Consider the following 18,555-nt stretch of genomic DNA (forward strand, 5'->3'; position numbering starts at 1 on the left):
GGAAGTAGTGCATATAATTTTCCTGAATTATATAAATTGATTCAGAAACACATAATTAGATTCATAGATATTAAAGGAAACAATAAAATATTATAAATATAATTGAGTGGAAGGATTTGGGATAGATTTTGAAGAAGGAAATTGTTAAGTCTTTGAAAATAATGTATTTCCCCAAAACTATGATGTAACAATATTTTGACAAAACTCTTAAATACAGAATATTTGATGCATTGATAATCCACATGATTGTGATATTCTGGCAGGTACTTCCATATATCATTGCATCTATCAGAAGGGTGCTCTTTACAAAGGTCTTGTGACACTGTTTGCCCCCTCTTTGACTTTGGGCTAGTCAACAAATTTCTTGGGACATCAGTTTTGTTGGCAAGACTGTAAGTATGTGTGCTTATATTTAATTTAGTTTTCTAAGTAGAGGATTTAATATCTGGAGTCCGCCCTTGAAACAAAACAGTGTTTCAAAGATATTTTTTAGGTATAATTATGTGTAAACTACCCTGGGGCTGACAACTTCATTTTATCCTTAACAGGGCAAAACATTTAGAATTACTGCATTTTCATATAATATTCCCTTTCAAACTGTTGGTTTGATTATTTTCTTGCATGACATCTAGAGCTATGACATTTTATGGTATGCAATTTTCTATGGTTTAGGATATTCTCAGAAATGGAAAATAGTCCAACAACTTGAACCTGGTTAAGAGTAAAAAAATAAACTATCCAATTCTTGCCTCTTTGGATTCCAACAAATTTTAAACATAGACAGTAGTTAAAAACCACAAAATTACATAAAAGCTTTATTTTATGATTTCGGATTCATTCAACAAAAAAGTAAAAGCAAATGAGACCTAAGAAAGGAGCTATGCTGCTGGCCAGAATATACTTCAGACACTTATTTGATACCTCAGTAGCAAAGCTGCTTTTGTACCTGGCTGGCATGACAACAGTGGCTCATCATACACAGCCGTTGCATTATCAGCAGCAAGTTTTCTCACCTTTCGACTTGCCAGGACAAAGCAAGAAAAGAAGGGGAGCAAAGGTAATTCCTGTCAAAGTATGAACATTTAAATACTGCACTACGTCAACAGCCTGAATTTTTTCATCACAACCTTCCCCCCGCTGTTTTTGATAGTTGCAGATTGATGTAGTACCTGTCATTTAGCAAAATGCAGAATGCATGATTAAGAGACCAAGCAGTAACTTTAAAATCCGAAAACGAATGACATAGATGAATACTCTTGGTGTATCTTCAAGGACTTCTTTCATGACTTCTTCCTTTGTCTAAGAGTGGCTCCAGAATGAGTGAGTGCCCACAGCAGAAATGAAGTATCTAGCAGCGTTCCAAGTATTCAGTCACCGTAGGGATAGATTTCTGGCCTGTGGTTCCCAACAGCACAAGAAAGATTCATGAAACTGAGAAATTTTTTGAGCATTTCAGTCATTATTGAAAAGTCCCCTTCAGGTAAGTACCCCCTCACATTAGTCACATTGATTGGACTCTCCTGGCAAAGACAACCAAGAAGCAATGCTGTATATGAGGCCACGATGCAGTCTTCCATATGCTTGCCAGCATGTTAAAGGGCTTTATTGAGGTCAAGTTCTTCATCATCCTCTTCCTTATTATCTTTTTCTTTAGGACCATCTATCTTTTCAGCAAAAACCCACTGTATCTCTCCACTTGTTTCTTGCCATTCTCCACTGTTATCATGCTGTGCAGTGGGAGCTTCCTTGATCAGTTCATCTGTCTGGCTTTCAGCCAACTGGGCTGCTCGCTCACACTCGAGGAATAGCTGTACTAAAGCCTGAACTGCATAAATCTATCCATCCATCCTTAAACTATCATCTCTTTCTCCAGCACAGAAGGAGTCAAAAGAGCTTGATGTTTCCATATTGATTAGACAGTGCTGATTCCGAGTACTGTATTCTACTAGATTTATTAGTATACGCAAGCCCAGCACTCAGATATCAAATCTTTGTTCTTGAGGTAGGAACTTTGGAACCTGAAGCACACAATTCATTGTTGTGCCAATCAAACCATTTTGTTCAATTGTTTTGATACTGTCCCATTCATTATCATTAGTTAAATTAGCCCTCATGCAGTGTTATATTGCTTTACCCACATGGTTAGTTGCATTCTGGTGAGGGAGAGGCTTACTGTCAGGTAAACACATGCTGTTTTCTGCACGGTTATATCGTTGTATCAATTCTTCACAATGTTGTAAAGCTTTTGCTGATGAAACAATAAGCTGTGAATCTTTATATGATTTCAAGTAACTTTGATTCTCTGGGTTATGCACTGTTACACTCTCTAAAACCCTTAAACATCTTTCTGCTCCCCATAACGAAGCTACCAATTTCTCTTCATCTTCATCACTACTTAAATGATCCACACATTTTTTTTACTTTGTCTACAATATGATCAAGGCCACCCAAAAGATGCAATTCTTCTTTAAACCAGTCTCCTGCTCGTTTTGAAGTAAGGGACAATAAAGTCTCCATTGTTAAATGCTCTGTAGTAACATTTTCCAAATCAAGGTGTTTGTTGTGTAGTTTCACAAAGTTGTCGATTTTTTCTTTAGTTTTATTCAGGTCCTTTTCATTCAGTACCTTCAATGATGAAGTATCTTGTTCTAGCTCCAGAAGTCGAATCATAAAATCTAGACTAGCTCTATCAAGATTTATCTTCAAATGGTCTCTGCTTAGTATATACATGAGAGCTGCTGTACAAAGGGACAAATTCTGGTGGTGTTATGAATCATCCAGTGTTTTAAAAACCATGGCTAGCATCCCATGTACTCTCAGGTACATTTGTAAACCAGGCATAGTGCATTTAGTGGCCAAGTTAAGGCAAAGTGTATTTAGAGGCTGTGTGCTCTTTAAGCCACTTAACAAATACTCAATATCATCAGTGAACTCCTGATCTTGACCAAATTCCACTGCATCGTTGAAGTGCTTTACATGCTGAACAACAGTGTACAATTCTTTGTCTTCTTTCCTACATTTCAATGCAGTTACTATTTCTTGGTAGAGTTGAGTAGGTATCATCAGTTTTTATTACTTTGAGTGGTGGTTCAGGAGCCTTAAAAACTCCATCATCTCTCTGAATTACCTCCTTTGAAGAAAGCCTCACTGTCACACTTTGAGTTTTCAATACTGTTGGGCAGGGAGTTCTCTGATTCTGGATGGTTCCAATATCTAGCATTATGCATATCTTTGTAGGAGATCATTTGGGACCACTAAAAATCTCCCTAGTGTTTTCCTTTGATTTATCTCATTTATTTGTACTCTTCTTTGTGTTTCCAGGCACACCAGGTGAATCCCCTAGATTTGCATTAGATTGGTTACCCTGGGAATAATTATCATTGCTTTCTGTGGGAGGTTGAAAGGAGACTGATGGTGCTGATTTAGTTTTTTGTTGCTTGCTTTTCTTTCTACTTGCCAGTCACATCATCCTCATCCTCACTTTCACTGAGATCATCAAATCCAAAATTTAATTTTGTAATTATAACTTCCAGAACCTCTTTCATCAACCTTTGCCTCATCATTGTCTTCAAACCCAAAAAATTTCAAGTTTAATATCCTTTTTGGATTTGGTATTGCTAGGTCTATGTCTACTGGTGGTTTTGGTGGTAGCTATATCTGTCTTCTTTCTCAAGCAGCCAGCTTCACCCAAGTCCGTAGGAGCTGCTGCAGTGAAATTCACCCATGCTCCGCTCCACTGCATACTGAATGGTGACATTACAAACTGACAAGCAAGATGGATGCAGAACAGTGTAATCTCTAGTCTGTCCTACTGTCTCTCTGAAACTGGTTACACTAACTTTCCGAAAAAGATTCAGACCATCTTGATTTGATTCATTATTTGCTTTGGCTAAAGATTGACTGGTGCCATCCATTAGCTTATCAAAGTGTGATGCCCCTCGTGACGATTTTGCTTTACTGAACCTACAATATGTCCTGCAGTTGCTTGGCCTGAGAACACTTTGCAGAAGATCTTCATTGATGGCTTCTTGTAGATTTCCAATTTCATTTTTACTTGGGCACTCCCTTTATTCTTTATCTCTAAATGATGATATATATCCAAACTTAAAATATAATCTCCTGGTCTATCTGCAACATCATCCCATTCGTTTAAACCAGTTTGTAGGGGTACCTTGGTATGGGACATTTCTGATGGAGAGTCTGATCTTTTCCCAATTTAAGAATCCCAGCTATCATAGGAATCCTTGACTTCAACTGTGTATCCAGAAATGGCTGTAGTTTGAGGGTTGGATTGTTTATTACCATTTTCAGTATGTTTGTTGATAAAGTGACTGCTCTTTTCATTGTCATTAAAATTCTGCACTTTATCTTTAGTTATTAGTTATGGACTACTTTTGTTTTCACTATCTTCTAAGGTTTGGTTTGCACTTTTTTCTTTTAAACCAAGGAAAGTACTCTCACAAGGTAAACACTTGCTCCACACAATAATGCATTCGGTGATTGGTTGACTAATACAGCTGTTACCTTCAAGTACAGAGGTGAAGTCATCCAGATAAGCAGCTTCACCAGGCTCCAGGAGGAACTCTTAGCTTGGGCCACATTCTTTGAAAAAACTGGTAAAGACTCTTCATCACTATGAAATCCAAAAGGATTTTCTGAATTTTCTTCAGAAAGGTTTCTTAGGAATTTCTGGGATATCTGGATTTAAATTAGGTCTCTTTTGGCCTAATTTGGCCATAAAGGTAGTCTCTACTAACTTTGTACTAGGGGTGGTCCGTTTGTTGGAAAATACTTCATCAAATTTAGAACTGCCATTTCCCCCTTTCCTGCTACGTTTTCCTAAATCTGGATGTCATTTTGACACCTGTTTCATAATCTATGTGCATTGACATGGGTCTCAAACTTTCACTCGGGCGTTCAGACACATTGGATAGCTCCTCCCAATAAGCCTGGGTGCCAAGCTGGCAGGGAGGAGACTCCCAGCTCCGGCGGGTGCCTTTGCCTCTCCCCACTTCTAACTCACCTTGTTCCCCGTGCGCGGGGTCCCAGCGAGCTTGGCTGCCACTGGGACCCCGCGGGTTAGAAGTGGGGAGGGGGGGCAGGTGGAGGTCTGGCGCCCTAGAAGTGGGAGGGGAAGAAAAAGAAGAGTTCCACTGCTGCTGCCCCGGCCGCCTCCAGAGTCAGCTCTAGGCCAAGAGTAGCCCAAGGTGAAGGGAGGAGTGGGAAAGTGGGAAGGGGGGAGGGCCTTCCATGGCTGCCCCGCAACTTAGCCCGGGGCAATGACCTACAGCCAGGGCCTAGGTGGCCTGGTCCATGCTACTGGCACTAACTAGATCCTCGCGCTGGGCCACCGTCGCTCTGCTGTAGCCCCCGCCTGTGCTGCCTCCTCACCTGGTGAGTGGTCAGGGCTGGAATTTGAGCAGGGCTCGAGTTTGAGTAAGGCCCTGAATCATCCAAATGCCTTTGAGCTCTCCGACTGGACGCCCCCTTTCCTCCCCCAGCCGCCAGCTCGGTCATGGTGCTTCCCACAGGCCCCGTGCTGCCCCACCACGTATATTTCTTTAGGAAAACATTGTAAAGCAATACAGTATCATAACAAAAGAATGTTCAAAGTTAGAAATGACCCCGGAAACTTTTCCAGCTTCCTGCTTTCCATCTAATCTTTGTTGCATTGGGTTTGTTTGTGCAAAAACTTCTTAGTTTTATCAAAACCATACATATTGCATTTCAAAATGTTTTCTATCTCTTGCTTGGTTGGAAAATCTTCCATTTTCCAGAAATCTGAGAGGTAAACTAGTCATTGCTCCCCTACTTTGCTCATAGTATAAGCCTTTGTCTTCAAGTTGTGTATGCATTTTGACTTTATCTTAGTATAGGGTGTAAGTTGCTGGTCTATCCCTAGTTTCTGCCATACTGTTTTCCAGTTTTCTCAGCAGTTGTTTTTTTTGGTTAAATAGTGAGTTTTTATGACAGAAACTGAAGTCTTTAGGTTTTCTAAACAGCAGATTACTATAGTTATTGATTATTTTTTCTTGGGTACCTAACCTATTCCACTGATCCAACACTCTATTTCTTAGCCAGGACTAAACACTCTTGATGGCTGCCATGTTATAATATAATTTAATTATGGTATGATTAGGCTACCTTCCTTTGTGCTTTTTCCCCATTATTTCCCTTGATATCCTTGACCTTAATCTTTCAGATTAAATTTTTATTATTTTTCTAGCTCTATAAAATATTTTTGGTACTTTAGTATGGCACTGAATAAGTAAATTGATTTGTGTAGAATTGTCATTTTAATGTCAATTTTATTTTTATTTATTAGCTCTATCTACCCTTGAACAACTGATATTTTCCCAATTATTTGGATCTGACTTTGTGTGAAAAGAGTTATGTAATTGTGTTCATATAGTTCCTGAATTTGTCTTGGCAGCTAAACTCCCAATTATTTTTACTGTCTGCACTTATTTTAAAAGGAAATTCTCTTTCTGTCTCTTGCTGCTGGACATTGTTAGTGATATATAGAAACAAGGATGATTTATGTGGGTTTATTTTATATCATGCAACTTTTCTATAGTTATCTTTTTAAGTAATTTTAGTTGATTCTCTAGGATTCTCTAATTATACCATCGCAATATCTACAAGAAGTGATAGCTTTATTTCCTTATTGCCTATTACAATTCCTTCAATTTATTTTTTCTCTTATTGCTAGTGGTAACATTTCCAGGGTGATATTGAATAATAACAGTGATAATGGGCATCCTTGTTTCACCACTGTTTTTGTTGGGAATGCCTCAAGATTATGCTTTTAATAACAGTACTTACTGATGGTTTTAGATGCTGTTTATTATTTTAAGGAAAAATATTCTCTAGGGTTTTTAATAGGAATAGGTGCTGTATTTTCTCAAAAGCCTTTTACTGCTTCTGTTGAGATAATCAATTTTTGGGTTAATCTTATCATTGATATGGTCAGTTATGCTCTTTTTCTAATATGGAACCAGCCTTACATTCCTGGTATAAACTCCTGGTCTTAATGTATTATGCTCATGGTAAATTGCTGTAATCTCTTTGCTATTTTTTTTTAATTTTGCATCAATATTCTTCAGGAAAATAGATCTATAATTTTCTTTCTTTATTTTGGATCTTCCTGGTTTTGGTGTTAGAATCAATTTTGGATCATAAAAATAATTTGATAGTATTCCTTTGCTAATTTCTTCAAGTAGTCTATATGATAGTGTGATTAATTTTTCTTTAATGTTTGGAAGAATTCACTTGTAAATTCATGTGGTCCATAGATAATTTTTCCTTTGGAATTCATTTATGACTTGTTGAATTTCTTTTCCTAAAATGGGGTTAACTATTTTATTTACTCTTCTGTTAATGTAGGCAATTTATATTTTTTGGAAATATTCATTTCATTTAGATTGTTAGATTTAGTGGGATATTGTGGGGACAAAATAGCTCTTTACTATGATTTCAATTTTCTCTTCAGTGGTGGTGCATTCACACTTTTCATTTTTGATAGTGGTAATTTGATTTTCTTCTATCTTTTTACAATCAAATTAATCAAATGTTTGTCTGTTTTATTGTGCTTTTTTATAAAAGCAGTTCTTATATTTATATTATATATGTATATATATATAAGCTCAGTACTTTCTTCTTAATTTCAGTTTTCTTAATCACTATTGTGATTTTCAGAATTTCCAATTTATTTAAAAGGGGATTTTTAATTTGTTCATTTTCTAGGTTTTTTTTGGTTGCATGCCCAATTAATTGATCTCCTCTTTCTCTATTTCCAAAAAGGCTTTTGGCGCTTCATACCAATTCATACTCCCCTTTGACACTTCACATGTAATCCATTATTACACTATTGTCCTCTTTAGGTTTATATTTTGTTCTTCCCTGTCACCATAGAAGCTCTTTTTTGCTCATTTTTTGACTTATATTGTTACTTTTAATTTGAGCTCTGCTCCTAGGGCATAGGAGCACTATCACAAGCTTCTTGTGTTGGGGGCCAAGAGCTTTATGACTAGCATTGTGTGCTGGGGCCTCAGGTACCGGTGGCTTGCAAATTGTGGTGGCATGGCCCAACCTAGTCATTTCTGTTTTGGCCTGCATTATTGGGCTAGGAATTTACCTTCATCTCTGGAACTGGAGTCCTCACAGCAGTTGAGCTAGGACCAATGGACCTCAGTTTCTGATTTGTGCTGTGGCTAAGAACCTCCTGATGACTTGCCCAGACACCATCTGCACTGAACTGCTCTCCCCTCTTACCCAAATGAGATAGACCTTTTCTGAAGTCCTAAATTATATTGAGCTGGAAAATTGTTTCCCTCCATCTTTTTGTAGGCTCTGCCACTCCAGAATCCATTCAAAGTATTGATTTAATATTGTTTCTGAGGGAAACTGGGGAAACCTCAGTCAACATCTTGACTCCTTTCCATCATCTTGGCTCCCTTCTCCACTGATAGTTTTCCTAATATTGAACAACCTTGCATTCCTGGTATAAATCCCACTTTATCATAGTGTATAATCTCTGATTTATATTGCTATAATGTGCTTGCTCATCTTTTATTTAAATTTTTGTTTATATTCGTTATGTAAATTGGCATATAGTTGTTTTGCTTTCCTCCTCCTTTTGCTTCACTTTCTTTGGGTATCGAAACCATATCTGCTTCATAAAAGGAATTTGATTGGACTATTTTTATCTATATTTTACAACATTTTATATAATATTGTATTTAATTTATCCTGAAATGTGTGGTAGAATTTTATTGTCTCTCCATTTGTACCTAGCAATTTTTTTTCTGTGATAGGCTTATTTAAGTATTGTATCTTTTCTTTTAATTTGGGATTTTTTTTATTTCTAAAAATTGTTGCTAATTTCAACTAGGTTGTCAGTGTATTGGCATATCTTAGCCAAAATACTGCAAAAATTTTTTTGAAAGATCCTTAAATTATGCCTTCATTGGTGGTACATTCATTCTTTTCATTTTTGAAAGCAATCTTTTGTTTTTCTTCTTAAAAAAATGAATCAATTAATCGTTCAAATATTTTATTGATTTGTTTACTAATCATTTTTTCCTTTCAGTTTTTTAATCTCATCTTTGATTTTCAGGATTTCTGTTTTGGTGTTTAGTAAGAGTTTTTAATTTGTTCTTTTCCTAGGTTTATTAGTTGTGTACTATGGGTAAGTATGTCACCTCATAAAATAATCTGCTCTTTGTGTCTCCTTTTTTTGATGTAATCATTTAGAGATATAAATTTTCCCCAAAATAGTGCCTTGACTGCTTTCCACAAATTTTTATATTTCTACCTTGCAGTCATTTTTGTTAAGAAAATAATTTATTTTTTTGTATAATTTGTTCTTTGCTCCACTCATTATTTAGGATTACATTATTTAGTTTCCATATAAATATTCATCTTTGCTGCCATGTTCTTTTAGTTAATATAATTTTTATTTTGTTAAGATTCGAAAAAAGGTAAATTTTATGTTTCTATTTTTCTTTGTTTTTGAGAGTTTTATGTCCTAAATGAGTATCCTGTCCTACATTGAGAATTCCTGGCTAAGTTCATTCTCTAAAAGTCCCATTCATACCAACAAATCAGCTTCATACTTTTTTATGTATCTTCACAGAATTCTAGGTAAATTGCTATTCTTTTCAAAGTTATAGCTCACAAGCCTATATCGATTAATTACCACCGTGATTATCAGTTAATATCAATTGGTCCGACTAGTTTAAGAAATAATTTCTTTAGTAAGATATACAGGCAATGGAGTATAGAAATCTATTTTGTCTTAAAGGAAAATAAAGAGGAAGGGGGATAGAGGAAGTGTGGGTAATAAAAGGGAGGACAGACTGGAGGAAGGGGTGGATGGCAGGTATACTTTCCTGGAATGGGGGTTGGGGAGAGATGGAGAGAAAATTTTGAATTCAAATTCTTGTGGAAGTCAATGTGGAGAAATGAAGAATAAATAAATTATATATTTTTTCAAAAATCATTTTTTGCCACAGTAGTACAGTTCATCAGAAATATTCTTCTCCCAAATCTGTCATACTTTCACATGAGACTTTACAGAGTTCCACAAAGGTAAAATGATAGAGGTAATTTATTTTAAATAGGCATAGGACAGCCAATATAAAATTACCGTTATAGAGTCATCACAGAAAAATTTTAGAGTTAAGGTATATAAAGTGTAGATAAGAGTCCATATAAGATTCAGCACATATGGTTCCCAATGATTAGATGGCTTCAAATATAGATTGAAGATCCAGTTGTTTATCAGGATTTTGTGAAGAGGATTCTACCTGAGCCTGATTTTATTACTTGATTCTACATTATATGGCTTAACATTGCGTGTGGATTGATCAATTGATTGCTCAATTTTGAATCCCTGGAAAATGATGGAATATATCTTAACTTCCACAAATCAATCAAAACAATTGCTCATTTAACTACGACCTCAATTCAGATCCTTGTCACCTCTAAGGAGGCAATTAACAGTGATTTTCCAATTGCTTTTCGTCCTCCAAGTTGCTCTCCAATCTAAATTATCTTCAAGAAAACAGGAGATTTTTTTTTCAGTTTTTCTTTTTTATTTATTAATTTATTTTATTTTCAGTATTCTACAATCACTACCACATAACTTAGACTTTTTTCCTCTCCTCCCCTAACCTTCCCCTCCCTTCCTGAGATAGCATACAATTTTATATAGGTTCTACACATACATTCTTATTAAATACATTTGTACCATACACGTGCTGTATAGAAGAATTAAAATGAATGAGAGAAACCATATAACAAACGAAAATGTAACACAAAAGAAAATGATCTGCTACATTCTGTGATTGAATTCCATTGTTCTTTCCCTAGATATGGAAGGCATTTTGCAGTAAAAGATTATTGGGAATTTTTTTCAGTCTTTGCATTACAATGAAGTTCTAAGTCTACCAGAAAAAAACTCTCACACACTGTGCTCGGTGCTGTGCACAAAGTTCTCCTGGTTCTGCTCCTTTCACGCAACATCATATCATACAAGTCTTTCCAGGCCTCTCTGAAGTCTTCCTGTTCATCATTTCTTATAGTGCAATAGTTTTCCATTACATTCATATACCATAATTTATTCAACCATTCCCCGATTGATGGTCATCTCCTTGATTTCCAAATGTTTGCCACCAGAAAGAGTGATGCTATAAATATTTTTGTACATGTGAGACCCTTTTCCATTTTTATGATCTCTTGGAGAAGCAGTCCTACAAGCAATATTGCTGTGTCAAAGGGTATGTATGTTTTTGTACCCTTTGGGCATAGTTCCAAATTGCTCTTCAGAATGGTTGGATCAGTTCACAGCTCCACCAAAAATGAATTACTGTTCCAACTCTCCCCTCCAACATTTATCATGTTCCTGTTCTGTCATGTTTGCAAATCTTATAGGTGTGATGTGGTACTTCAAAGTTGTTTTCATTTGCATCTCTCTAATCAATAGTGATTTAGAGCATTTTTTTCATATATAGATTTCTTTAATTTATTCCTCTGAAAACTGACTGCTCATAGCCTTTGACAACTTATCAATTTGGGAATGAGTACATTTGACTTAGTTCTCTATATATGCTAGAAATGAGGCCTTTACCACAGACACTAGCTGGAAAAATTCTTTTCCAGTTTTCTGCATCCCTCCAAATCTGGGTTGCATTGTATTTAGTTGTGCAAAAGTTGTCAGTTTAATGAAATCACAATTATAGATCCTGCATTTCATAATGCTGTCTCTTCTTTAGTCAAAAATTCTTCACTTCTCCATATATCTGATAAGTACATTATTCCTTGCCCCACCAATTTGTCCATAGCATCAAATTTTATCACTAGATCATGTACCCATCTGGATTTTATTCTTGTGTACGGTTTCAGACATTGGTCTATGCCTAGTTTCAGCCACACTGCTATCCAGTTTTCCCAGGAATTTTTGTCGAACACTGAGTTATCCCAGAAGTAGGGGTCCTTGGGTTTGCAAAACAGTAGATTGCTATAATCATTGCCTATTATTTCTTGAGTACCTAACTATTCCACTTGTCTATCCTTCTGTATCGTAGCCAATACCAAGTGGTTTTGATAATTACTGCTTTATAATACAATTTGAGATCTGGTATCTCTAGGCTCCTTTCCCTAGCATTTCTTTTCATTGGTCCCTTTGATATTCTGGACAACTTGTTATTCCAGATGAATTTTGATACTATTTTTTCTAGCTCTGGAAAATAATAATCTGATAGTTAAATTAAATTAATTTAGGTAGAATTGTCATTTTTATTATATTGGCTTAGCCTACCACCGAGCAACTGATATTTTCCCACCTACTTAGCTCTATTTCTTGTTTTGCTTTGTCTAAGATTAGGATTGCTCCCGCTGCCTTTTTACATCAGATGAAGCACCGTATATTCTGCTCCACCTCTTTACCTTTACCTTGTGTGTATCCCCTCTTTCAAATGTGTTTCTGGCAAACAGCATGTTGTTGGATTATGGCTTTTAATCCATACTGCTATCCGCTACTGTTTTATAAGAGAATTCATTCCATTCACATTCACAGTTATGATTATAATCTGTGTCTTTCCCTCCACTCTCTTTCCCACCTTTTGTGCTTTTAGTTGTCCTGTCTCCCTTCCCCTCCTCAGTAGAGTTTGTATTTTTCACCACTACCTCCTGCAGTCTTCCTTTCCTTCTTTCAGTCCCCCTCCTTTTTGCTTCCCTTTGCCCTTACTGCTTCTTCCCTCGGTTTTAGCTTCCCCTCCCCTTTCTTCCCCCTTCCTCTCTTACTGTCTATAATGCCAGTTAGATTTATATACTTAATTAAGCTTATTGTCACCTCCTTGAACCAAATCAGATGAGAGTACCTCTCAAAAAATGCTCATCTCTTTCCCCTCTTTAGCTCTAGTATAATATAATTTCGTACTTCTTCCTGTGATGTAATTTATCATTTTCTGCGTCCTCCTTTTCACGTCTGTTGTTACAGTCTCTCTGCATACTTGAATCACATTTTTTATCATCACATCATTTACTTGTATCCCTTTTATGCTTCATAATAAATGGACAATTCTCAAGATTAACAAGTATCACCTTCCCTTATAGGGAGACAAAATGTTTGCCCAAATTGAGTAATAACTTTTTTGGGTTTTTTCCCCCCTGTTTACCTTTTTATGCCTCTCTTGAGACCTATGTTTGAAGAATGAATTTTCTATTGAGTTCTGGCCTTTTTGTCAGGAAGGTCTGGCAATCTCTTATTTCATTGAAAGTCCCTCTCCTTGCCAGAAATATTATGCTCTACTTTGCTGAGTAATTAACCCTTGGTTGTTGTCCCAGCTCCTTTGCCTTACAGAATATCATATTCCAATTCCTTTGATCTTTTAATGCAGAAGCTGCAAGGTCCTGTGTGATCCTGACTGTAGGTCCTGGATATTTGAATGGTTTCTTTCTGGTTGCCTGTAGTATTTTCTCCTTTACTTGACAGTTCTGGAATTTGGCAACAGTATTTCTTGGTGTTTTTAGTTTGGGATCCTTTTCTGGAGGTGAATGATGGATTCTTTCTATTTTGCCATCTGAATGTAGGACTTCTGGGGAGTTTTCCTTGATGATTTCTTGGAAGGTTTGTCCAGACTCTTTTTCATCATGGCTTTCTGGTAGCCCAATAATTCTTAAATTTTCTCTTCTGGATCTATTTTCTAGGTCAGTTGTTTTTCCAATTAGGTATTTTACGTTTTCTTCTATATTTTCATTGTTTAGATTTTGTTTGACTGATTCTTGATGTCTCATAGAGTCATTAGTTTCTACTTGTCCAATTCCAACTTTTAAAAAAATTATTTTCTTCACTTTACTTCTGCACCTCCTTTTCCACTTGTCCGATTATTCCTTTTAAGGAATTATTTTCTCCAATTAGTTTTTGTAATTCCTTTTCCATTTTTCCAATTTTCCCAGTTAGGTTTTGTGCTTCCTTTTCGATTTGTTCAAGTTTCCTTTTTAAAAAGCTGTTCTCTTCATACAATTATTTTTTCATACTTTCACTGGCTAGTTTTTCTTCTATTTCCTTCTTCAGCTGTTCCAGGAGAGCTATTTGTGCATGTGAGCAGGTCATAGTCCCTTCTGAAGTTTCAGATGGGAGTACAGTCTCAATACTGACCTCTTTGGTATTAGTGTTTTGGTCCTTGTCCACACAGAAAGATTCTGTGGTCTTTTCCTTCCTCCTTTGTTTCTTGCTCATGATGGTGAGGCTTTGTGTGTTGTGGCCTCTAGTTCTTTCAGTTAGAAGCTGGATAACCTGGTGCTGAGTTGCTGATGTGACATAGCAATGGGCAGGTGCCTTTTGTTTTGTTTTGTTTTGTGTTTCTCCCTATTAGCCCTGTGGCTAGCTCTTTAAATGTGAGGGAGAGATCTTTAAGTGTATTCTAGCTGAGCTAGAGCAAAGGCAAGCTCAGTGCTTGGTGATTTCGGTTGCTCTATTGTCTTCTCATTACCCCTGGAGCACTGAGACATGCCTGGGTCCTAGTGCAAGTTTCCAACTCATGGGGCTCCTCTCCTTCAGGTTCACCTCCACCACAATAAGAGGAATATTCTTAAGCCATTTTCCTAGCCTCAGGTGCTAGGAGACTGTTTGTCCTTTCTGTTGATCCCAGTGATCCAAGATTTTTCTGGGCAAATATTTTATGGTTCTTTCAAGATCAGTAAGGGAGGAGAGATCATTTAACCATCACTCCATCATTTTCAAGTATTTTAATCTATGGGCTGAAAGCCTCAGGGGAGGCTGTTGCTGATACCTGAAGCTCAGTGTCTGTCACTAGGTCAGCATTCACTGGTCTCCCTCCCTGGGTTGCCATTGTGCCATTCTGCAGTGCTGCTGCTGCCTCAAGTCACCCGGGGGTTTCCTGGGTGTGCCACAGCAGGATGCACTGCATTGTGTGCTGTGGGCTCACCTCCATGGAACAGGTCCTTCCTGTTGACATTCCAGTCTGTCCTGGTCTGTGAATCTACCACAGTCTATCTCCTATTGCATTCTGCACCTCCAAAATTTGGTCAGATTGTCTTTTTAGAAGTATCTAAGGGAATTTATCTAAGACCTTAGGTAAGCACCCTCAATTTTTCTTTTTCTAAATCACATGTTTGAATATGTCAGTTCTCTACTCAATAAAATCTCGTGCTTTCCTTTTTTCCCCTCTAGGATAAAATATAAATAAAGTATTTTTGTTTTTACTCTTTGAGTTATTTATAAGCTTGCTCCTACCTACCTTTCTAGTTTCACACAATACTCCCTTACTCAAAATTTGTGGTCAAGTCTAGCACTTTTGCTGTTCCTCATGTATAGCATTCCACACTCCCATCTTAGCACCTTTGAAATGACAGTCTCCTACACGTGGAATGGATTATTATCCCATATTTCGCCATAGAATCTGTTACTGCTTTGAAGAGTGACCAAAAAAAAATGCAATTTTCTACATAAAACCTTTTTATCTTACCCTAAGCAATTGTGTGATTATGGATGAGTACACATGTGTGTATTTATGTATATGTGTGTGTATTTGTACAGACACATACATACATGCATACATACACACACATAGATTTGCTAATTCCTTCATCAAAACACAAAGTTCATGAGTATGGAGATAGCTAATTTTTCTTTGTTTTTTGTGATCCCAGAGTTTGGAACATATCACATGCTAAATGAATGTGTATTTGTTTGACTATTTTTGCTTGTATCCATAATCCTTTCTCTTTCCTTCTCCTTTCATGCCTTATTTGCCTCCCTCTCTCCTCTTTCTCTCCCTCCTTCCTTCCTTCTCTCTCTGATTTTCTTATAACTTCTTTCCTTCCTTCATACCTTGCTTTGCTCCTTTTTTTGTTCTCCTTTAATGCTTTTCATCCATTCTTCTTTCCATCACTCCTTTTCCTCCACTCCTCTTTCCCACTTTCATCTGCTCTACCTGTATCATTCTATCCCACTACATGAAGTATGATCATCAGATTCATAATTTCAATGTGATAGAAAATTCCTGTCTTTTCTCTTAAGATTACAGTAGTACTATTGGAATTACATTACCAACTTTTGTCTTAAAGACCATTCTATGACTTCATATTGTATGTTTGTTTAATAGATCTTGTTCATTTCTGTTTAAAGTTTATCATTGATTACAGGTTACAATATATTCACCCACAGCATAAATCTCTCCACTGACCTCATTTTATATTCCTTCATACACTATTGTCTTCTTTATCTTGCTGATATTTGGCAAAACTTGGAGATTGTTGGTGTTAGTTTGTAAAAAAAAAAAAATAGGCCTTTGTTAGTATCAGGAACTTGGGGTTCTTAAAATAGCATTTTTAATTTTTGAAGTTGGTGGAGCCTGTTTGTCTTTTCCTGTTTAGCTTTAGATTTAAGGAGTAAACTTTTTTGACCTCCTTTAATGACCATGTCAGCTACTACCAACTGAAGAAAACTTTATGTATGAGAGAAGTATTCTGTACTAAACAAAAATTGGGAAATTGGTCTCAGGATAGTTCATATTCTTTCTTTCCCAACGACCTTCTTTAATTCTTGGAACTATCCCAAAGTAGAATAAACTTTCACAGAGAGTAATGGAGTAATTTGTGGTCTTCAAATTATCAGAGGGTGTTGGGGGTGTAATTAAGTAGATTACCAAACAGTTATTCTTTAGGCTGCATATTCATTACACTCCCATTCAGCTGAAATATATTGAGAAATTCCTTATCCTATGGCACTATTTGTTTGGAGATTTTCTATCCAACACTTTTTGGAGTGCATGTTTCACATCTTTGTTCCTGAAACTGTATATAATAGGGTTAAACACTGGGAAGACCACAGTATAAAAAACAGCAATGACTTTATCTGTGTCTGGAGAGTATTTAGTGGTGGGACGTAAGTACATGAACAAAAGTGTCCCATAGAATAAAGTTACAGCTATTAGGTGGGAAGCACAAGTGGAAAAGGTCTTACTTTTTCCTCCAGATGATTTGATGTTCAGGACTGTAATGAGGATACAGAAGTAAGAAATGAAAATGATTACAAAAGTGCTAGTCTGAATGAAGCCACATAAAGCAAAGAGCAGAAGCTCATTGAGGGAAGTACTGGAACAAGACAAAGCTAGTAATGGTGGTATGTCACAGAAAAAGTGATTGATAACATGGGATCTGCAGAATGGCAACCTGAAAGTCAGAGACACATGAACCAATGAAGTCATGGTTCCACTGAAATAAGCCAAGACAATAAAGGAAACACACACTTTCCTAGACATAAGTGTTGAATATATCAAAGGGGTGCAGATGGCTGCATAGCGGTCTAAGGCCATCGCAGCTAGAATGAGGCATTCTGCATCAGCAAAGCAAGCAAAGGAGTACATTTGAAGGGCACAACCATATAGAGAAATGCTTTTCTTAGAAGATAATAAGTTAACTAGCATCTTGGGAGCTATGGCTGTGGAATAGCTGATATCTAGAAAGGAGAGATTAGTGAGAAAATAATACATGGGAGTTTGAAGATTAGAATCAATATTGACCAAGATTATTAAACCAATGTTTCCCACCAAGGTCAAAACATAGATGGCCAAAAACAAAAGGAAGAGAGTGATTCTGAGTGGAAGGTAATCTGTGAAGCCGACAAAAATAAACTCTGTTGGTGCAGTATAATTTCTGTCAGTCATCTTCTCTGTTGGGAAGACCTTCACAAATGAGACGAAGAGTAGGTGGGATTTTCAGTTGGGTTACGTGTTACTGAATAATTCCAGAATCTGTTCTATCTCACTTCTGTGAAAATGAATAGAGAGATAAGAATGTCTTTCCCGTCTTAACTAGAAAACATTCAGTCTTCAAGAATTCTGTATTTGAGGGACAATCTTAAATATGATACGCAAAAATAGTGTCAAAGAACATCTAATTGTGTTAATCATAAAATGCTAATGCTAATGAAATAATAATTACAACAGATGGGCTTTTGTATAAGCTTTTAGTATTTATTTTCTCCTTTGACTATCACATTAATTTGTGAGATTTATAATAATGCTATTGATAGCCACATTTAAAGATAAGGAAATTGAGGCCCAGATTATTCAAATGATTTTCATTGTCATAAAGCTAATCTTGAGTCAGGTGTGGCATTTCAACCTAAGTGTTTCTGACTCAAGCATAGCTTTCAATCTACCTTGTCTCATCTGGCCCTGCAAATTATATAAGATAATAAGAGGAGTATGAATAGACAATTCACAAATAAATAATGACATATTATATTCATAGCAAATTTCTTTTGAGGAATTGTAATATTTCCTGAACATAAAAATAAGAACAAGGAAACTAGATGGCACAATAGATAAGAGTGCTACATAAGGTCTCAGGAAAACGTGGGTTCCAAGGACCTCATGTACACTTACTAGTTTTCTGTTCCTGACTAATTCATTTAACCTCTCTATGCCTCAGTTTTCTTATCTGTAAAATGTGCATAATAATATTAATAATAATATCTATCTCATAGTTTATTGTAAAGACAGAATGAGATAATATTTGTGA

The 18,555-nt window shown here is 36.4% G+C and overlaps 1 protein-coding gene and 1 pseudogene across 1 annotated transcript; both read right to left on the reverse strand.

Annotated features, from left to right (window-relative positions):
• Nucleotides 1-1,348: 1,348 nt before the first annotated feature.
• LOC140523454 (wings apart-like protein homolog pseudogene) lies at nt 1,349-4,856 on the reverse strand (annotated as a pseudogene).
• Nucleotides 4,857-16,757: 11,901 nt separating this feature from the next.
• Nucleotides 16,758-17,696, reverse strand: LOC140523455 (olfactory receptor 5AS1-like). Its single transcript, XM_072638320.1, has one exon. It carries the CDS (start codon nt 17,694-17,696, stop codon nt 16,758-16,760), a length of 939 nt encoding a protein of 312 aa, XP_072494421.1.
• Nucleotides 17,697-18,555: the final 859 nt, after the last annotated feature.

Source organism: Notamacropus eugenii, chromosome 2, assembly GCF_028372415.1.
Source record: "Notamacropus eugenii isolate mMacEug1 chromosome 2, mMacEug1.pri_v2, whole genome shotgun sequence".
NCBI lineage: Eukaryota > Metazoa > Chordata > Mammalia > Diprotodontia > Macropodidae > Notamacropus > Notamacropus eugenii.

What these genes read in the sequence shown, in the direction of transcription:
- LOC140523455 (XM_072638320.1), bottom strand. Translation starts at nt 17,696, where the DNA reads ATGACTGACAGAAATTATACTGCACCAACAGAGTTTATTTTTGTCGGC.